This window comes from Lycium barbarum, chromosome 6 (assembly GCF_019175385.1).
Source record: "Lycium barbarum isolate Lr01 chromosome 6, ASM1917538v2, whole genome shotgun sequence".
NCBI classification, from domain to species: domain Eukaryota; kingdom Viridiplantae; phylum Streptophyta; class Magnoliopsida; order Solanales; family Solanaceae; genus Lycium; species Lycium barbarum.
Genome location: NC_083342.1, coordinates 120,298,602 through 120,320,509, shown reverse-complemented (window position 1 = coordinate 120,320,509; position 21,908 = coordinate 120,298,602). Strand labels below are relative to the sequence as shown.

Genomic DNA, 21,908 nt, shown 5'->3' with positions numbered 1-21,908 from the left:
ATCTCAAGTTCGAGGGAGATCACGAGAGCAGGGAAAGTTCGTCGATACCAACACTTGGTTCGAGGGCTATTGTAACTATTGTGGCAACTATAGCCACAAGAAGGTGGAGTGTCGAAAGCTTAAACGGGAGCAGCCTCAAACTAACCAGAGTTCGAGCAAGGAAGATTGTGAGACCATGGTCACCGTGTCACCAGACATTGCACTTGTTACATGCGGAGAGGAAGCATGCCTACACGTGGGCACAAATGATATTGAGTGGGTGATTGATACTGCTGCATCATTCCATGCCACTCCACACCGGGATTTGTTCAGTACTTATAAATCTGGAGACCACGGCGTTGTGAAGATGGGCAACACCAGTTTCTCAAGCATTGTTGGCATTGGTGATGTGCACATAAAAAACAGCAATGGAAGCTCACTTGTGTTAAAAGAGGTTCGTCATGTTCCGTATCTGAGATTGAATCTGATCTCAGGAGTAGCTCTGGATCGATAGGGGTATGGAAATCTGTTCAAGGATGGTACGTGGAAGCTGTCCAAAGGCTCTATGGTTATTGCTAGAGGACATATTTGTGATACTCTTTACAAAACCAATGTAAAGTTGTATCGACCGAGTCTCAATGCAGTTGAAGAAGAGACATCGCCAAACTTGTGGCATAGACGATTGGGCCACATGAGTCTGAAGGGATTGACGACTCTTGCAAAGAAAGAATCCATCACAATAGATAAAGACGTAACTTTGGATCCCTGTGATCACTGTTTAATCGGGAAACAACATAGAGTTTCTTTCAGTTCCACCAGAAAGAATCATTCCGAGTTGCTGAGCCATGTCCACTCTGACGTGTGTGGACCCATTGAAGAAGAATCTCTTGGTGGTAGCAAATACTTCGTGACATTCATCGACGACGCATCACGGAAGGTTTGGGCTTATTGTCTCAAATCGAAGGATCAAGTATACGATCGTTTCAAGACATTCCATGCTATGGTAGAAAGGGAGACTGGAAAGAAGCTGAAATGCCTCCGATCCGACAATGGAGGCGAGTACACTTCCCGGGAGTTTTTTGCATATTGTGCTGAACATGGGATCAGACATGAGAAAATGGTGCCACGAACACCATAACATAACGGTGTAGCTGAAAGAATGAACCGCACTATTGTTGAGAAAGTCCGATGCATGCTCAGTATGGCTAAACTGCCAAAGCCATTCTGGGGCGAAGCTGTTCTGACAGCTTGTTATCTTATAAATAGGTCACCTTCAGTCCCATTGAACTTTGAAGTTCCAGAAAAGATATGGTCTGGGAAAGATATTTCATATTCTCACTTGAAAGTGTTCGGGTGCAAGGCATTTGTGCATGTATCCAAGGAGTTGAGGCAGAAGCTTGATCTCAGATCAACTCCGTGTATCTTTATCGGCTATGGAGATCAAGAGTTCGGATACAGGCTGTGGGATCCCGAAATGAAGAAAGTGATTCGAAGTAGAGACGTCGTGTTCCATGAAAACCAGTTTCATGAGTGTGCTCCAACAGTCAACAAGCAACGAAGTTATCATGCTCCAGATGATGTCCCTGAATCACCACACATTCCTCTCAACAACGAGGAACTTCATGATAATGTCCATGATGAACAAGAAAACATTGATCCGGCAGATGTTGATGATGATCAAAACGAAGAAATTCTTGAGCAGGGGGAGCCTTCACCCCAAGACGCAGCTGGAAATAATCAAGTTCGACATTCTACACGAGGGTTAATCCCTTAAAGTTCATACTCACCAACAGAATGGATCCTTCTTACCAGCGAGGGGGAGCCAGAGATCTTTCAAGAAGCTCAATCTCATCGTGAAAAATCCAATTGGCGACAGGCCATGGAGGAAGAAATTAATTCTTTACAAAAGAATCAAACATATGAGTTGGTGAAACTTCCTCCGGGAAAGAAGGCCTTGAAGAACAAATGGGTATTTAAGCTCAAGAAAGATGCTAGCGGAAATATCGTGAAGTACAAGGCAAGGCTCGTAGTCAAAGGTTTCCAACAGAAGGAAGGAATCGACTTTGATGAGATTTTTTTGCCGGTTGTGAAGATGATGTCTATCCGAGTGGTTCTCGGATTGGTGGCAAGTATGGATCTTGAACTTGAGCAGATGGACGTGAAAACAGCTTTTCTGCATGGTGATTTGGAGGAAGAAATATACATGGAGCAGCCCGATGGTTTCTAAATCCCAAAGAAAGAGCATCTCGTTTGCAAGTTAAGGAAGAGTCTCTACGGTATCAAACAAGCCCCAAGGCAATGGTACAAAAAGTTCGACTCATTCATGCTGAAACATCAATACAAAAGAACAACTGCAGATCATTGTGTGTACTTGAAGAAGTTCCCCGATGGAAAATTTATCATCCTTCTGCTCTATGTGGATGATATGCTGATAGTAGGCCAGGATGCAACTATGATCAACAACTTGAAGAAAGATTTGTCTAAGTTCTTTGATATGAAAGACTTAGGCCCTGCACAACATATCTTGGGCATGAAAATCATTCGTGATCGAAAGGCAAAGAAGTTGTTCTTGTCACAAGAGGAATACGTTGAACGCGTGATCAAAAGGTTCAACATGAAAAATACCAAGCCTGTTGGTACTCCACTAGCAAATCACTTCAAGTTGAGCAAGGAAAGTTGTCCTTCTTCCGAAGAAGAAAAGAATAAGATGAAAGCAGTGCCCTACTCTTCAGCAGTTGGAAGTTTGATGTATGCAATGGTGTGCACAAGGTCAGACATTGCTCATGCTGTCGGTGTTGTGAGCAGATACTTATCAAATCCAGGAATAAAACATTGGGAAGCTGAAAAGTGGATACTACGGTACCTGAAGGGTACATCCAAACTATGTTTGTGCTATGGGAGAGCTAAGCCGATTTTGGAAGGTTACACTGATGCTGACATGGCAGGAGATTATGATAGCAGGAAATCAACTTCAAGTTATATATTCACATTTGCAGGGGGAGCTGTGTCATGGCAATCCAAGTTACAAAAGTGTGTAGCACTATCAACCACAGAAGCCGAATACATTGCCGCAGTTGAAGCTGGGGAGGAGCTTATGTGGCTGAAACGTTTCCTTCAAGAACTGGGTTTCCGACAAGAAGAATACACAGTTCATTGTGATAGTCAAAGCGCTATGGATCTCAGCAAAAACTCGAGGTACCACTCACGCACAAAACATATTGACGTTCGATATCACTGGCTCAGAGAAGCAGTCGAGCAACATGAACTGAAGCTCTCCAAGATCAACACAAACGACAATCCTGCAGACATGCTGACCAAGGTGGTACCGAGAGACAAGTTCGAATTGTACAAAGAACTTGTCGGCATACACTCAAACTAAAAGCCAGTGTACCCTCCTTCAGGTGTATGGGACTGGAGGGGGAGATTTGTTGGGTCCATCCCATAATTTGCCGAAGGAAACATCTCCCTCATTTTAAGGAAGAAAACAAGGAAGAAAACATTTCCCTTGTTTTGAGGAAGAAAACATATTCCTTGTTTTAAGGAAGAAAACATCTTCCTTGTATTTGGCAAATTGTCAAGTGCTTGCTTGAGTCACAAATGACATCAATAGATTCATTTCATCCCTATAAATAGGGAAGCCTTCTATCATTTGTAGCATCACCAAGAGCAAGAGAGAAAAACAGTAAGGAAAACACTTGAGTGAGATATAGGTATTCAGTTTAGGATTGGTTTTTTGTAATAGTTGAGTGTGAGAGTTGCTCCTCCTATTGTAATTCTGTTCCGGTTATGAATAGAAGACTTTTCCAATCCTAACAGACATAGGGTTGGGGGAGAGGGGTCTCCCGAATAAGCTTTCAACTTGGAATCCAAGAATCTTATATATTGAACCAAAATGCACATACATACACAAAAAAAAAAAAAAAAAAAAAAAAAAAACCTTACTTGTTCTACATTAGCTTAATTACCAATATCAAATTAAACATGGCTTTTGTATCAGCCTCCGCCTGTTTCTTAATCATTTATATGGTCCTTAGTGAAAGTTTCTGTGTGTCATTTTCATATGCAATAAATACCTGTCCATCAGGCTACCCAGAGAAGGGAGTGGCAGTGGATAAAGAAGACATAGACAAGATGCAATTTCCAGTGAACTTGGAGTTCTTGGAAGCTGAATATTTCTTATGGGCAACTTATGGATATGGGCTTGATGTAGTCGCACCAAAGTTAGCTATGGGTGGGCCTCCTCCTATTGGTGCCCGAAGAGCAAATCTTGATCCACTTACGAAGAATATTAATTATTATGGAGTTTGCCAATCAAGAAGTTGGTCATCTAAGGTTCATGTTTTAATTTTCAAAGAATCTTTATTCTATCAGTTCACCTAAATGGGAGTAATTACATGCGATTGTCCAAAATAAGTGAAACTAGATATCAAAAATTAAAGTCTTAATTTTATGTACTAATTGGGGAAATTATTTACATAATCAGACCACGTAACGTTTAAGGCAATTATATATAAATTAAATCTCTATGATAAGTATTAATTAGTAACCGGATGATGGATAGTATCAAAAAGTCCTTAATTATAGTATTAGTGTATATAACTAAAACTGAAAAATTATACTACTAGAAACACGGGTTTTCACACTATATAAGGCAGACAATTTGTTACAATAGGTTGAATCATACACTGATAGAATAAATTCTTTTACACTTTCGATATATATAAGTTAATTAGATATTAATATATGAAGATATTGTGAAACACTTGATTTCTAGGTCCTTTTGTTTATATTTTTGATGCTCTGTGTGTGTGGTTGTTCAGGGCACTTAACTCGACAGTTGGTGGTTTTCCAAGACCTTTGTTGGATCTAAGTGCTAAAAAATTTGGAAAGATATTTGACGAAGCATTTGGATACAAATTGATACCTCCATTTGATCCATACAGAAACAGCTTGAGCTACATGTTATCCTGCTATGTAATTCCATATGTTGGATTAGTTGGTTATGTTGGTACCAATCCCAATATCAATGGCTACGAAACCAAAAGGGTAAGTAAATACTACTATATATATACTCCCTCTAATTCTTTTTATTAATATTTTGTCACACTTACCAAGAAATCATTTGATAGGATTAATTATAAAAATCATTTAATTAAATTATCCTTATTTCTTTCTTAAGTGAGTAATTAACGACTATGTGCCATTTTAACCGAAGAATTAAGCGAGAAAAAAAACAAAATTAATGTCTTCTTGATATTTTAAAGCAACAAATATTTTGAGACTTTTCTTTTTATTAAAGTGACAGATGAAACTAACGGCAGATAGTAGCTTTTTTCATGCGTACAACAGCTTTTTTTCCTTTTGTAGCTTTTGGCAGGATTATTGGGTGTTAGAATCAGGACAAGACGCAGTTATCAGGATGTACCTCTACGAGAGAGCGGCACAATTTGTTTTCCCTTACAAACACACAGTAGCTAACTTCACGTCTCGTCAGAACTAAGAAATAATTTAGCAAAATGTGGGAACAAAGACGGAGGGATATTTGTTGACAATAAGTAACGTATTATCGGCTGATTTTAATTCAATTTCTTACAAAAGAACTCCTGCTGAGATTCTGAGGATCGTGTACGGCTCTGGTGATGAACATGTGCCTGGTGGATTTTATCCTAATGGTGCTAATGGAAGGATTGCTAGGGAATTTCTGAAACAGCCATATTGAGAATAATTAAAAGATGAAGAGGGTACTTTGAAATAAAATACCTTATGTATTACTAGTTGGTAAATAAACATGCATGATACTTTATCTATACTAGTAATAGGTAAATAAAGCCAAATAAGTGCTTACATGCAGTGCTGGGGTTTGTAGCAGCTCTACATAAAAGCTGAATTTCAGAATAAAAAGTTTCTAATGAATATTATTCTACTATTGGCATTCCTTAATGTTTTGTTTAATATTAATGGTGTTCCTTTCTTCATGTTTACGTAATACTCTAGTAGAAAGTAGAGAACATTAGTCGTTATTAAAGCAACCACATATAACAGGAAGTCAAAAGGAATAATACATATAATTTAAAACAAAAACTCGAATTTATTTCATGATAAGCTGAATCAAACATTATTCGTAGGAACGGAAACTACTTGAAATTCATAGAAACCAAAATAACAACCCTATAATCATGAATCTTAAAAAAGATAATCCTACGTACTAATTTACTTAAAGAAAAATATGTGATCAATAAAATATTGATCCAGCACTTTTCTTCATTAGTCATTCTTAATTCTTCCCTCCATTTTCTCCGTTAGGTGGAGATGGAACTGGTGGATGCATGAATGGCCATGGATGATGGTGAGCCCATGGGTAAGGAAACCTAGGATGAATGAATGGCCATGGCCGAGGATGTATCCATGGATGAGGATGAAAACCACCAGCAGGCATTGGAGGATGAACGAATGGCCATGGATGTGGATGTAGCCATGGATAACGATGAAAACCGCCAGCTGGCATTGGAGGATGAACGAATGGCCATGGACGATGAGGAAATCCATGAGCGGGCATTGGAGGATGAGGATGGAACCATGGATGGTACCAATCTAGTCCCTTATCATTAGCATGTGCAGTTGCACTTTCATCATGTGAGGATGAATCAGTTTTTTCACTTGCAGAACTTAAGTTCACAAGTAGGAAAATGCAAATGGCAAAAGTAACAAGGCTATTTTTCTTGGCCATGGTTAATAGTAAGGATTTTTTTATTTTTTTTTGCACTCTTAAGATTACATATGAAGGTTGGTATGGTGGGGTATTTATAGCGTTTTCAAGCAAGAGATTCATTTGGTTCAGGAGAGTGTTTAAGTTTATTGAATATTTGATTTTTTGTTGTTAATGTTAATCATAAAGTGGTAAAGTTGCTGCCATGTGACCAGGAGGTCACGGGTTCGAGCCGTGGAAACATCCTCTTGCACAAATGCAAGGTAAGACGGCGTACAATAGACCCTTGTGGTCCGGCCCTTCCCCGGACCCCGCGCATAGCGGGAGCTTAGTGCACCGGGCTGCCCTTTTTAATGTTAATCATAAAGTGAAGTTTGTATACAAGCAGAATTCTTAGAATACTTGTATTTGATCAAGAAGATAACAGTGATGGGATCGATCACTATATTTTATTTGAAAATAATCTCTTTACTACTCTAACTCATGGGCGCGGGAGAAGTAAACTGAGAGATTTTTAATTCATGAAGATAAACAGGAGTTCAAATTTTAACAGAAACCAAATATTGTTTACTGTATTGGGGTCATACCAGTTTTATACAAAAGCTGAATTCCAAAATAAAAAAATATGAAATATTGTTCTATTTAGTTTCCTCAACATGCATGTATGTTGATTACAATTTTACAAAAATATTTAAAATGGTATTACTTTTTTCTTGGACAAAAATTGGAGGAGCTCAATTAAATCGCTAATAGCTAGATCATACTAAATGCATGAAGATAATTTCCGGATTGGGTTGACCTAGCTTTCTAGTTTATTAATTTAGGCTTAGGTCATCAGTCATACCTTTTCATTTTTCTTACCTAAGTTCAAGCACTTACATTTTTGTTGAGGTCTTGTTTATATTCCTGCGATGTAGGTTCAATCTCTATAATATAACTCTTTTGTGTGAAATTAACATCATATTATTACTTTAAATGAATAATGCTAATAGAGTAAGAGCGTTTTAACACTAACATATAGTAGTACTAATGATATATAACAACGTCTGGAAAGTATCCTTCTGAATCGCAAAGTCCAATGTTGTGAAATCAATACAGAACCAGCAAGTCGCGGAGCTATATATTGTGACGGGGTTCAATTGATTTTCCTTCGAAAACTTATATACTCCATTATATATAGGTAAAAAAATATTATATATATAACCAAGGGTGGAACTACGGTGTTCTAAGGGTGTTCAGGCGAACACCCTTCGCCGAAAAATTATACTGTGTATATAGATAACATGCTACACTAAATAAATATATATTACATTTGAACACCCTTGACACCACTAAGAGAGGTAGCTCAGTGGTGGAAGGGTGTTCAGGAAAGGCTTAAGTTATAACCGCGCGGGTTCTCGATCCCTAGCCGCTGCTTTTTAGTATTTTGTAGGTTCGATTCTCCGTACGTAGGGCTATATTGGCCTACTTTGTATTTTTAAGAAGCAGCACAAGAACAAACCTCACAGGCTCACACCCAACTTTTTCATTTTGAAAAACAAATTAAAAGTGCCAATATCCAATTGGATTCCAACTGATGTCTTTGACCTTTTTTTTTTATATTAAATTTTCTAAACAAAACTTAAAAGTAATTATTTATTAAAAGATACTTAGAGCCCGTTTGGATGGGCTTATGCTTATAAGCTGTTTGCAGCTTATAAGCTAAAAAAAAAAGTTGGGGTAGTCTAACTTATTTTTTTTGGCTTATAAGCTGTTTTCAGCTTATAAGCTGCTTTAGATAAATTAAGTCAAATGGGCCCAATTATATTTTTGAACTTATTTTAAGCACAAAATGACTTTAAGTTGGCCAGTCAAACACTCAAAAAAACTGAAAACAGCTTATAAGCTAACTTATAAGCCAATCCAAATGGGCTCTTAATAAGTAGACCCTAACAACTCTCTACGACTCTGTGGAAATCGAAAGCATAAAAGGCTCCACAAAGGAATTGAAAAAACCCTCTTTTGGTTCTGCTCTCCGTTCTTCATGTCTCTATTTCTTTTCTTTTTTTTTTCGTCTATCCGTTCACTTCATGTTGAATTAAATATGACTTATTATTTTTTGTTCTTTTTATGTTCACTAAAGCTAAATACTACATAGTGATTTCAAAATTTTCGATGCACCCATTTTTATCAATATTGTGTAGCTTGATTTTAAAATTTTTGATGCACCCGCTCATAAAAAATAAAAATAAACTAATCCAAAGCTTGAACACTCTTCAGGAAATTCCTGACTCCACGACCGTATATAACTCGTTGAATTCCCTACATATAAAAATACTTTTATGTATTGTTTTCTGAATTTCTTGTTAAATTTCTGGTCCCGCCATGAAGGAACTAATATCAAGGTCATACCACAATATATCAAAACAATCTTTTCTCGGATTTCTTTATCAATCCTTCTTGCAATTCCATGCTTCGTTTCTCTTTTCTGTTTCGTTTTTCGTGTTTAGCTACTTTCTTTCTTCTATTTTGTTGGTATATCTTCTTATTTATGATTATAGGTTGGAGGAAGGTAGAGTCTAGCTGAGACATACAAAGCATACATTGCTATTTATTACGTGTTCATGAAAAGAAATTCAAATCACATTGGCTAAAACAGAGTACAAAGTATGCCATAATTCATAGTTTACCTATAAAATCCTCTCTTAATCTTCCTTACAACTTAATTAACCAACCAAAAAAATCTGAAAATGCCTATAATATCAATTACTTCACCTTCCTATATTTTAATATTCATGATTTTGATGTCTAGCAAGCTGATCAGCATCTCCCTTTCTCAAGATTTTCATTGTCCAACAGGGATTCCAAAGTACTCAGTACCAGTGTTCAAAGAAGACATTGACTTGATGCAATTCTCTGAGAATTTAGAGTTCTTAGAAGCTGAATACTTCTTGTGGGCTACACATGGTTATGGTCTTGATATAGTAGCACCAGAATTAGTCATAGGTGGGCCTCCCCCAATTGGTGTCCACAAAGCTAATCTTGATCCTTTTACAAAGGACATCATCACTGAGTTTGCCTTGCAAGAAGTTGGCCATCTCAGGTCCGTGCTTACCCGAATTTAACTTATACACATTGACAATGTAAAAATAAAATAAAAAGTGGGGATATATTTTGGTTTTGGCATTTGCTCATATAATCTCACTAAAGAAGGGGTTATTTTCATTGTTATTGTTGCTACTGTTAGATTAGACCTGCTATCTAGGACTCGATTTTAGTACTAGTCCATAACGATCAAAGTCGAAGTGTGAGTCTATTAATTAAGAAAATTCAATAAAGCAACAACTGGACCGTAGAGAAGCGCCCATAAACTAGAGTCTTGACCGATTTGAAAGATCATTTAATGTAGTTAAAACAACTTATTTTTGGACTAATAATATGAAAATTAGGCAATCACCTGCAATAATAGGTTAAGATATATTGGTAAAATGTAACTAATTTATTTTTTTCCTCCCTTTCTAACATTCTATTGTGGGTTAATTCTTCTTTTTTCTTTTTTTGTCCTTTTGGGCGATTTTGTAGGGCACTTAAATCGAAAGTAGGTGGTTTTCCAAGACCTTTGATGGATCTAAGTGCTAAAAACTTCGCAAAGCTATTTGATGAAGCATTTGGTTACAAATTGGAACCCCCATTTGATCCTTATAGAGATAGCCTCAATTTCGTGCTGTCTTGCTATGCACTGCCATATACTGCATTGGTCGGTTATGTTGGTACAAATCCCCTCATCAAAGGCTATGAAACAAAAAGAGTAAGTATCCATGGAAAAGCAAGAAATTTCTATAAAGGCGCTCTAGATTTAATATATATACATACAAAAAAGTAAAATTTAACTTATAAGCACTTGACTTATAAATACTTTTGGCATTTAACCAAACGTATAGATAAGCAAAAAACACTTATAAGTCAGTTTGACCAGCTTATAAGCTTAGTCAACTATCTTGTAAGTATTATTGGAGAATCTGGATATTTCAATAAGTGTGTTGAAAATTTAATATATATATATGCACAAAAAGTAAATTTTGACGACCTATATACATTAATTTGGAAAAACTACACCATAATACCTTTGGGTGATCTGTTTACAAAATAGCCCACAAATGTATATGTTTTGTATATTGTACTTAAATATACACATATTATACATATAATATACATATACTATATGTATTCATTGTATACATGTCAGTTTAAAAAAATTGTATATTTGAGCTACTTCCCCTAATTAAGTTTGGCTGAAGGACATAAAAGAAAGAATCCCTTTTAATTTTCTGGAGAGAATGGTGGTAAACTTGCAATATGTCCGAAGTAACTTCCCCTATTTAAATTGTGCTATAATGCAGCTTTTGGCAGGACTATTAGGAGCTGAATCAGGGCAAGATGCAATGATCAGAATGTACCTTTACCAGAGAGCTTCAAAAGTAGTATACCCGTACAAACACACAGTAGCTGAGTTCACAATCCACATCTCCAATTTAAGAAACCGTTTGGCAATGTGCGGGACTAAAGACGAAGGTTTGTTCGTGCCATGGCAACTTGGTGCCGAGAATCGTACAGCAACTAACATATTATCAGCCGATGTCAATTCGCTCTCCCAATGGCGGACTCCAGCAGAGATTCTAAGGATTGTGTATAACACTGGCAATGAGCATGTTCGTGGTGGATTTTTTCCTCATGGTGCTAATGGCAGCATTGCTAGGAGATTGTTAAAACTATAGTAACAGAAAAATGCTCCAGAAAGACAAACTATCGCTTGTAATTGTGAAACAGAGTAACTAAGTTCGGAAAAATAATACATGCATAATGCATTTGTTAGTTGTAACATAAAAATAACATCACAAATGTATGATTCGAGCTTTTTTCTCAGCAGTCATCCTAATTCCTAAGTACATCTCAAGTGAATGTTGTTATCGCTATATCTAGGGGAGTGCATTTGATTTTTCGATTTAGTTTTTGCATTATTTGAATTTGAATTTTTCAAATAATTATTACTTGAAAGACATAAAGAGAATAACTACTCTAAGGAGTGAGAAGTAGTAATGTTGTCTGTTAAATATTTTTAAAACAATTCAAAATTCACATATTTAATTTTTTGTGATGATGAAATGAGTTGAGTTTAAATGAAATGGTGAGATTCATGTAGTCGACTCTGACTTGTTTGTAACTGAAGCGTAGTTGTTATTATTATCAATTCATTTTGTTGAAATAAAGGATACCACTTGACACATATTTGATGAATAATCAAACACTCCTCATCCCCTGTAAAAGCATAACGCAACAAACCAAAAGGCTAATAAACATGCACATTTAATATAACAATAACATATCCGATGTAATTTCGCAAGTGGAGTCTGAGGAGGGTAGAATGTACGCAGACCTAAAGTATTATCTAATGTTAGTTGAATCCGTTACTGATCATATATGATAATAATACACTCACCACAAACACTCACACACTATAACAATTTATTTTTTCTATTTTTATTTTAAAAATCTGAAACTAAATCAAGAAACCAATTTTTTTAGATTTTACCCAAACCAAACCCATATTGTTAGCTTTGGGAAAAATTTATAATTCCCTTGAATTCCAATCTATCTAAATGTGTATATGATTTCAACCAAAAAAAAAATGTGTACATGATTAGTTCCATTAAATTTAAATTGAACTATGTGAACTGAATTAAAATTTGATTTGATTTGATTTAAAATCGTTGTTCTATTAAAAAACTATTACTCCATTAAACTTTTTTTTGGTCATGAACTAATAAAAATTTTGGTCATGAACTTTTAAATTTGAGAATTGATTTTAAATTAATTTAGTCAAATACATGTCAAACTTGAGCGAAGTACTTAGTACGATAGCGGAGAAAGTGCCGGAAAAATAACAGCTCCCACATATACACAAGGGGCGGGAATGGTGGCAATTGTGAGAAAATGAGCTCACAGCGGCATTTCATCAAACACTTGATACGCAGCACAAAAAACCACCCTATAATCTCATTACAGCTCAAAATATGCTTCCCATTCTCTTCATCCACAACGCCAATTCATACACCAATCCTAATTGATCGAAAGAAAAGCCTTTACGCCTCATTTTTCTGCACACTTGTTCATTTATTCCTTCGCTGCCACCGTCTTTCCAGAGCCACTGAAACATTCTCTTCAATGAGAAATTACAATCTTGTCCCTGACCTTGTTTCCTGGAACCGCTTATTGCATCATTTCAATTCTTCAGGTCTGGTTGATCAGGTAATTGTACTTTATTCTGATATGCTCTCTTGTGGAGTGGTTCCTAATGTAGTTACTCGTAATATAGTCGTGCATTCGCTTTGTAAAGTTGGAAAAATTGAAGAAGCACTTGAATTAGTTAGAGAGAATGAATGTGATACTGTTACTTATAACACTTTGATATGGGGTTTTTGTAGAATTGGGTTTGTGGAAATGGGGTTGGGATTGCTGTCTCATATGTTGAAGAAGGGTGTTTTTGTTGATGCTATTACTTGTAATATATTAATTAAGGGGTTTTGTGATAAGGGTCTTTTGTATAATGCTGAATTGGTGATGGAAATGTTGAGTGGTAAAGATGTTATCGGTTTTAACACTCTGATTAATGGATATTGTAAGGCTGTTGAGATGAGTGGTGGTCTTGAAATGATGGAGAGGATGAAAAGAGAAGGTTTATTACCTGATATTGTTACGTATAATACTTTGATTAATGGTTTCGGCATAATGGGTGATTTTGATGCTGCAAAATGTATTATGGATGAGCTTACGGACTCTTATGATGGTGAAAATAAGGGCCTGGTAGTTGGAGACTTGGGTTTAGAACCAAATGCTATTACATACACCACATTGATTAGTAAATATGTTAAGTGGTTTCAGTTTGAGAAAGCATTTGATACATATGAAGAAATGACGAGGCGTGGCTTCGTCCATGACATTGTTACTTATAATTCACTTATATATGGTCTTTGTAAATGTGGGCGCTTTTATGAGGCCAAATTACTTCTTGATGAGATGAGAAGAGTGGGTGTGGATCCTAATCATGTGACATACTCTATTTTTATTCATCACTTGTACAAAAGTAGGGCTGAAAAAGTTGCTGCTAACTTTCAAAGCCAAATAGTGGTTAGAGGAGTGTCTTTCGATGTTGTCTTGTTTACCTCTTTGATGGATGGGCTTTTTAAAGTTGGAAAGGCCAGGGAAGCAAAGGACATGTTTCAGACACTCTTGAAGTTTAACATAACTCCAAATCATATTACCTATACTGCATTGGTTGATGGGCACTGCAAATCTGGTGACTTAAACAGTGTAGAGCTTTTACTGCAACAAATGGAACAGAAAGGTATTTTACCAAATGTTGTCACATTCTCTTCTGTAATTAATGGTTATGCCAAAAGTGGAATGATTGATGCAGCCATGGAAATAATGAGGAAAATGGTAAGCATAAATGTTAGCCCTAATGTTTTCACATATAATACTTTGATTGATGGCTGCTTTAAGGCTGGTAAACATGATATGGCTCTTGCCCTGTATGAGGAAATGCGGTTGAAGGGTGTTGGGGAAAATGAATTCTTGTTAGATACATTTGTGAATAATTTGAAAAAATTGGGTAAAATGGATGAAGCAGAGGCATTTTTTGTGGATATGGTATCTAAGGGTCTGTCACCTGATCATATTAACTACACATCATTGATGGATGGACTCTTTAAAAGAGGGAAGGATTCAACTGCTCTTCAATTGGTCGAAGAGATGAAAGAGAAACAAATATGCTTTGACACAATAGCGTGCAATGTACTGCTTAATGGATTATTGGGAATTGGCCAGTATGAGGTACAGTCTGTTTATGCTGAAATTAAGAAATTTGGTCTAGTTCCAGATATTCAAACTTTCAATTCTTTAATTAGTGCTTATTGCAAAGAGGGAAAGTTGGAAAGTGCTGTCAAACTTTGGGGCGAAATGAAGAGCTGTGGGATATTGCCTAATTCAATCACTTGTAATATACTGGTGAAAGGACTTTGTGAAGTAGGTGATATTGTAAAAGCAATGGATTTGTTGACGGAAGTGGTGGCAATTGGTTTTCACCCTTCACCAGATATTCACAAAATTGTTCTCGATGCTGCTTCAGGCCATAGAAGAGCAGATATAATCCTCAGAATGCATGAGCGACTTGTCGGCATGGGGCTTAAGCTTGACCAGACTGTTCACAACACTCTTATTGCTGTCTTATGCAGGCTAGGGATGACCAGAAAGGCAACGTCAGTACTAGAAAATATGAGAGAAAGAGGACTTTCGGCTGATACTACCACTTATAATGCCTTCATACGTGGATATTGCAAAAGTTACCAATTTCAAAAGGTTTTTACAACATATTCCGAGATGCTGGGTGAAGGAGTTTCTCCTAATGTTGCAACATACAACACTATGTTAGGATCTCTCTCAGCTGTTGGACTGATGAATGAAGCAGCTGAATTGCTCAATGAAATGAAGGGGAGGGGTTTTGTCCCTAATGCTAATACGTATGACATTTTAGTCTCTGGCCATGGGAAAATTGGAAATAAAAAGGAATCCATCAAGTTTTACTGTGAGATGATCACAAAAGGTTTTGTTCCTCGCACTAGTACCTATAATGTACTCATCTTTGACTTTGCAAAGGTGGGAAAGATGAGACAGGCTCAGGAACTAATGCATGAGATGCAAGTCAGAGGGGTAATACCAAATTCTTCAACATATGACATACTAATAGTTGGATGGTGCAAGCTATCAAAAAGGGTGGAGCTTGAAAGGTCATTGAGACTGTCAGGTCGCAGTGAGGTAAAGAAATTGCTTGAAGAGATGAAAGATAAAGGTTTCACTCCAAAAGAAACCACCCTTTGTCATATCAATCCTGCCTTCTCAAAATCAGGAGAAAATGACACAGAATGGTGGTTGAGCAGATGGCACAAGACGAAGCAGAGTTGATCCTTGAAAATTAAAGAGTTTCTCAAGGGTGGAATTTCTTTGTGTTTTGGAGTTGAAATTTCAGGTTAAGGTTAAGTGATGTGGATGAGAGAAGCGAGCAAATGAGAAGCATTTACGTAAGTTTTTCTTTCCCGGGTGTTTCCTGTTTTGTTTCCACCTCATTTTCTTCTACTCAATTGTATAGGAAGTCAAATGCCTTATATTGATTGCCTACAGGAATTAAGCTTTTCCCTTAATGCAATCCAATTACAATGATGTATTAAGAGCAATAAATTCACCTACTGTACAAGTATACCATCAATCCTGAATCATGAAGATGCTGTAAAGAGAAGTCTTTCAAGTTTCTAAGCTTATTGATTTAGATAATAGAATGAGAATGTATTTATTACTGTAGAATTTTCCACACAATTTTGTGACAACCTACAGTAAAAAATATGATGATTAATTGGGGACTAATGGGGTAGTTTGGTATATGTGCTTGGCATAAATAGTGCTAACAACAACAACAATGATGCTTCAATCCAAATGGACCACACTTGTCAGGTCACTATATGATATGCGGATTATCTTTTTTTCTTTAGGCTGGCGTATTAATATGCTTGTGTAAATGTCAATTGCTCCTCTTGTAAAAGGAAGAAAAAGACTTGACATGATTTTTCTAAATATAGATCCAAGATGATGAGCTTGAAGCGAAGTTTCTCGAGGAGAAAGCTGCACTTGAAGCTAAATACCAGCAACTGTATGAACCATTCAATACAGAGGTACGAAGAATAATTTTTTGTTGCTTGTTCCATGTCTGCTTGTTGGAGTTGAAATTAGCTCTTTCCTTCCTGAACAGAAAAAATGGCATACAGTTTGGCTGTCCTTCCGATTTATGATTTTGTTGATGTGTTGCACAGATATGAAATAGTAAATGGGGTTTTCGAAGTGTAGGGTGTTAATGAAGCTCCCATGAACGTGGGTGAGGATAAAAAGACTGAAAATGCTAAAGTTTTTTAGTGGATATTGCCTTTCATCTGTGCATATGGATTGGTAGGCTTTAATTTTGTTATTGGTGTGAAAAATTGCTGCAGAGAGAGGTGTTTCCAACTTCGTGCTGACTGCAATGTAGACTAATGAGATATTGGCAGAGGAGCTAAATAACAAATCATGTAAATATTTCGTGGTTCTAAGTACCAAAATTTTAACTACAAATGACTTTGCTTTAGATCTTAAAGCGTGACCAAGAAACTTTGAATTACCTCAAGATATCAAGTGGTGCAGGATTCATAACCAGAAGTGTTTTAAGCTTCACTTCTTTGATACAAAACCTTTTCTCAGGAGTTCTGTCTTGAATAAAACCTATCACATGATTGTGATGATGAACATATACCGGAGGTCTTAGGTGGGTTTTAACTTCTCAGTGTTTTGGTTTTATATCATATGATCCTAGTCTTGTTTGTTCATTTGATGTGCGATGTCTTGCAGAACTGACAGAATGGCATCCAGGTAAAGGCTTGGCTCAAAAGATGATAAAAAGGAAGCCAAAGAAGGGGTCAAAAAAATGCTAAACCCTTAATCAGGACTGATACCTGCAAAAGCTTTTTCTGTATCTTTAATCCGCCAGAAGTATGTGAAGATGATGACGACAATGATGAAGATGTTGCAGGTTTAACAACTTTGATGTCCTTTCAATCACTCCATATGTGATTCTAAATGTTCTTGACCTGATTTTGTAAGTACGTCAAATGTAACTTGACAGGCTGACGACCTCCAGATCTAATGGGAGAAAATCACGGCATTCGGTCAGTTGCTGGTTTCTTCTTAGCTTTGGATTTCGTTTTGAGTTGATGTCCATATTTCATTCTATCCAGTCAACAACTTCTACGTGTTCTATGAGATATATGGTGCCATTGTTAGGAAGTGAAGTTAGATTGAAGTAGTAAATTTGATGTTCCAATTTGGGGCTCCAATTTAGCAACTCGACAATTTGGGACAAAGTACATCCCCTGTGCTGTGTCATGGTTTATAGAGGCTCTTGGAAGGGATGAATTTGAAGATATTGAAGAAGATGAGGATGAAGATGAATAAGAGAAGAGCAAGAAGAATGTACGATTAGTTTGGCATGTTTCCGCAAATGATTCAAATTTTTGCTCTTATTATTTGGAGATGCTGAAAGTTATTTTAGTCGGTCTGTATGATTTTTTTTTTCAATTGTCCTTTTAGTCATCAGCACCAAATATGAGATGAATGGCTTTTGTAGCATTTTTCGTAGGTGAAGTCGTAAATTGCCTCTCCTCTTTTTCTCTCTCTTTTTTTTTTTTTAGTATTTGACATGTTTATTCAAGAAAATAGTAGAAGAGTGCCATAGCACAAGTTGGAGAAGGTCAGCGCGGAGATCGTCCTCCACAGTGCGAACTGTAGTTTGTCTTTTGCCCATGACAGCTGATGGAACAAATGGAAGAAAAATTTGGTGTGCACTATTACCTTAAAAGGTGCTTTTTATTCCCAAGCAAATTGCAGTATTAGACACCCTCTTTTATTTCTTCTGTTTATATGTCAAAACTGAATAGTCAGTTTATGTTCCACATTGTAACTATGCTGCCAGCTCAGAGTTTAAATTGCAGTGAAGTCGGCTAATGTTGTATGGGAAGTATCTAGCATCAAGATCCAGCCTTGCCATACCTCTTTTCTCTATCTCAGAAATTGTACTGTTTCTTAAATTTCTATAAGGACGCTTGTTTTTCTTTTATCCTTACTGTTGCAGTAAATTGCCAACACAATCGAGTATGCTTGTGTGAGAGGCTTGTAGGTAGTTTATATCAATGCTTAAAACAGTGCAAAAAGATTCTGTGATTGGCATAAACCTTGTTTGGACCTAACTGATCTTGAGTGCTTACCCATCTTCAAAAGTTGTAGTCGTCAGACCATCACTAAGAGAATTTCAGAGGTTCTAGTCTTTTTAATACTCTGGATAATCCCTGTTAAGTAATATGTATATTATTTTCTTCTCTTTTGTAGAATAGTCGTCGTTTAAGCAACATCATCCCGTGAATATTTCCTGACATGGTCCTTAACTGGTTCCCTCTAATAGCTCTGGTTGAAATGTTGAATGTCTAGTTAGTTGATAAAATGTACTTGAAGTTTCTGAAAATATGGAAGTTGAGTGGTTCAACATATGGTTAGTTTGTCAATGGATTGAGCAGATTTTTGTCTCCCACAGTTCACATTAGCATGATCCCAGGACAGTGCTTACATGCCAGGATGTTATTCAATTCTTTATTAAATTACAACTACTCTAATTAAGGAGCACCAAGTCCATTTCTTAGACCCTAGCCAGTATGAACTTCTAGTTTTTAAAAAGTTTATTAGTGTAGGTTTGGTAAAAGGAATGCGGTATCCTCTAGGCATCTAGAAATGAGGTAAACTTGAAATATATTATTGCCAATGTGCCATATCAATAACTTCTTAGACGGGCAAAGTCAGCTAATAAGTTCTAACTACTTCCTCCGTCTCAAAATATTTATCGTATTTTTTATTTACACACTCATTAAAAAAACATTTATAAGGGTAGCATTTTAACTATTTTGCCCTCTTAACATATTTCATTATGATCTCTCTCCTCAATAAATATTTACTCCATTAATGATAGAACGTCTTAAATGTTGGTATATAAACTCACAAAATCAGCCAACTGATGTAATTAATACTACGATAAAATGGGGAAAAACTGCTTAATTTTATCTTGAGTAAATAAAACGACAAATATTTTGAGACAAATATTTTTAGTAAGGACGATAAATATTTTGAGACGGAGTGAGTATTAGTTAAAGTCTAAGCTTTTGTTAGTTAGAGGTTCTAAATCCAATTATGGTGCGATTACTTATGTATTTAATTTCATTTTTTTTTTATCGTTCAACGAAATAGTTCAACCAACATAGCATTATCAAAGATAGGAAACAGAATCAAGTTACCAGAACAGTTTATTAAAGCTCTTTTATTTTTATCTGGTGGCTGTTCCCTTTAATAAAAGTAGGATGTTAATTGCTTTTATGATTAAAATACTGATATTGGTGCATATTTTTAGTAATAAACTTATTGGAAGATACAGCTGGCTTTGGCCATTGAGAAAGAGTTTGGTTTAGGGACGCGCACACACCGACCCATCCTGTGATCTGTTATTGGGACCCCACACCCCTATTTATATACATATAATGTTGCTGTACAGAACGGATACTTCAGATAACGTTCCCATCCAACGCCGTTACGGTTCCCAAAGTCCTTACACTCTTTTTTTACTTCACTGAATAAAGCTTTCTTACTGATGTTTTCGAGACTGACTTCTTTACCGTTGCCTTATTTGAAAATGTTATCTTGGCGCCAGTGCCAAGGCTAAATGGCTCCTTTTTTTTTTTGTCTAAAACCTTGATCACTATGCGTTTTTCCCACTTTACATATCTAAACTAAAAGGTTAAAACTATTATAAACCGCACAAGTAATAAAAAAGTGAACCTAATATGCACCCCATACATTGTGTCTAACTACTTCAAAATTGATTTTGCATAACAATCATTTGACAGTTGACACGTGTGACATATGACATGAAGCTCCTATGAGTCACCTAAACACACACACTGACACAAGTACACCCTTATAGTCAATTTCAGTTAGTCGAAATCTCATTGCTAATGAGTGATGACTTTATATTTTTCCGCTAAACTTCCAGTCCTATTCCACCATCATTAACGAATATTTTATAACTCATATGAGTGATGAGTCATTCACATGTTTAGCTGACATAGGTAATTGTAAAATCAAAGAGAAATATGTTCCCTAAGGTAGAAAGAAGGGCAAATACAGTACAAAAGAGCAACGGCAATTGTATTTTATGGCCCACTTTCATCGGATAGAAAGTTGGCGAGAGTTATTAGTTCAAAAGCATATTTAGACATTTTCTCTATTCAATTATATGTTGTAATAATATGCTTGCAGTAAAGTTTTATTTTTCAAATTAAATGTTGTGATTAAGTCAAATTAGTGGAACGGGTAATTGCTGTCATCCATTTTATTTAGCACTTTATTTATTTAATTAAATAGATTTAACATAAAGCCGAACACCAAACACAATCATTGATAACGGGGAATCTGTAACGGTGACGGAAGTGAGCTGGACACAAAAGCCTAGCCAACCAGAATAGAAAGGGGGAAAGAGCAAAACGTGTTTCGGGTGACAAGATTATTGGACGGACTTGCCCAAATTATATAAAACCCTACTTAGCTCTGCCGTCTTTTTCTTTATATTTATTTTACTTTGTATCCCTATTTTAATAAATGCTACAGCTCCACACTATTCTTTTCTCCCTTATTTTCTCTTCCTACTACGTGAGCAATGGACAACTCAGTCAACCGAATATCTTTTCTTTGTTTGCCCAATTTCGACATCCTATTTCCTACTTATTACGATGGTTGCCATTACCTAACCTTATCATAATTGCACACTACTCTTTTAATTTTTTTCTTGTCCTTTATTTTTCCTTGGGATATTGCCATAGTAATAAAACTCATTACGACCAACTTCCTATCATTTTCAAACATTTCTTTTGTTCTAGTTAAGGAATTATCATGTACATTGCTCGTAGTCATCTTCTAAAATAAATGGTTATTTTTTCTAACAATAGCACATATAGTTGTGTTTTCATGAAGTTTGTCTATCTTTGTACTTTGCTTCAAGTACTAGGTCAATCAATTTAAATTAATGAAATTAAGCAAGTGCCAAGACGGCACATTCTTGCAAATAATATTTAAAAAAATCATAATAATTTTGGCTATCTTTTTCATTGTCTATTAACTTGTTTCAACCTTCCTCCTTCATGTATAATTCAAGCTAATAAAAAAAAACTGGTAATTGTTTAAAAGAGGCTAAAAAAATATGGAGTAGTTCTCTACTGTTAAAGTGATTTCAAGTGGCTGATCAAAGACAATTTCAAAATTATCAAATTGATGATAAAACAAGTTTGTGCATATTGATTATGTGCAACTAAATAAAATTACATGCTAAGTAGTAAGCATTAGACTATGAAACGGTCCGCACATTATAAAAGACCAAATTTCATTCTAATCCTCTTGGTGTCATAAGGAATCACATTATTTCAACTATTTTATAGTAACTTGTAATCTATTGGAGAATGTCAAACTCAACCCTTTCTCAACATTTGATAGCTACCTCACCATTTACATTGAAACATAT

General features: G+C 36.0%; 3 protein-coding genes and 1 pseudogene across 14 annotated transcripts; all 4 read left to right on the top strand.

Moving 5' to 3' along the window:
- The first annotated feature begins 2,734 nt into the window (after positions 1-2,734).
- LOC132644532 (ferritin-like catalase Nec2) lies at positions 2,735-5,736 on the top strand (annotated as a pseudogene).
- A 3,613-nt stretch (positions 5,737-9,349) lies between these two features.
- Positions 9,350-11,645, top strand: LOC132645943 (ferritin-like catalase Nec2). The gene is made up of 3 exons (XM_060363215.1): positions 9,350-9,767; positions 10,247-10,472; positions 11,065-11,645. The coding sequence occupies exons 1-3, from the start codon at positions 9,415-9,417 to the stop codon at positions 11,437-11,439; spliced, it is 954 nt and encodes a 317-aa protein (XP_060219198.1). The 5' UTR covers positions 9,350-9,414; the 3' UTR covers positions 11,440-11,645.
- An 816-nt stretch (positions 11,646-12,461) lies between these two features.
- On the top strand, positions 12,462-17,949 carry LOC132645941 (pentatricopeptide repeat-containing protein At5g14770, mitochondrial). Of its 12 annotated transcripts, none has more exons than XM_060363211.1 (5): positions 12,462-15,798; positions 16,351-16,443; positions 17,003-17,066; positions 17,150-17,330; positions 17,424-17,949. In XM_060363211.1, exon 1 carries the CDS (start codon positions 12,656-12,658, stop codon positions 15,680-15,682), a length of 3,027 nt encoding a protein of 1,008 aa, XP_060219194.1. In that variant the 5' UTR covers positions 12,462-12,655; the 3' UTR covers positions 15,683-15,798; positions 16,351-16,443; positions 17,003-17,066; positions 17,150-17,330; positions 17,424-17,949. The 12 variants fall into 12 exon arrangements, with proteins under 12 accessions (XP_060219194.1, XP_060219189.1, XP_060219188.1 ...); XM_060363206.1 differs by having other exon boundaries at positions 16,756-17,066; XM_060363205.1 differs by having other exon boundaries at positions 16,582-17,066.
- LOC132644529 (uncharacterized) lies at positions 16,208-17,752 on the top strand. The gene is made up of 6 exons (XM_060361118.1): positions 16,208-16,225; positions 16,351-16,443; positions 16,891-17,009; positions 17,115-17,170; positions 17,289-17,330; positions 17,694-17,752. Exons 1-6 carry the CDS (start codon positions 16,208-16,210, stop codon positions 17,750-17,752), a joined length of 387 nt encoding a protein of 128 aa, XP_060217101.1.
- Positions 17,950-21,908: the final 3,959 nt, after the last annotated feature.

What these genes read in the sequence shown, in the direction of transcription:
- LOC132644529 (XM_060361118.1), top strand. An exon ending in AACCTTTTCTCAGGAGTTCT is followed by an intron (nt 17,010 to 17,114) that starts GTCTTGAATAAA and finishes ATATGATCCTAG; the next exon opens with TCTTGTTTGTTCATTTGATG. An exon ending in CAATGATGAAGATGTTGCAG is followed by an intron (nt 17,331 to 17,693) that starts GTTTAACAACTT and finishes CATGGTTTATAG; the next exon opens with AGGCTCTTGGAAGGGATGAA.
- LOC132645941 (XM_060363208.1), top strand. Translation starts at nt 12,656, where the DNA reads ATGAGCTCACAGCGGCATTTCATCAAACACTTGATACGCAGCACAAAA.
- LOC132645943 (XM_060363215.1), top strand. Translation starts at nt 9,415, where the DNA reads ATGCCTATAATATCAATTACTTCACCTTCCTATATTTTAATATTCATG. An exon ending in CAAGAAGTTGGCCATCTCAG is followed by an intron (nt 9,768 to 10,246) that starts GTCCGTGCTTAC and finishes GCGATTTTGTAG; the next exon opens with GGCACTTAAATCGAAAGTAG. An exon ending in AAGGCTATGAAACAAAAAGA is followed by an intron (nt 10,473 to 11,064) that starts GTAAGTATCCAT and finishes GCTATAATGCAG; the next exon opens with CTTTTGGCAGGACTATTAGG.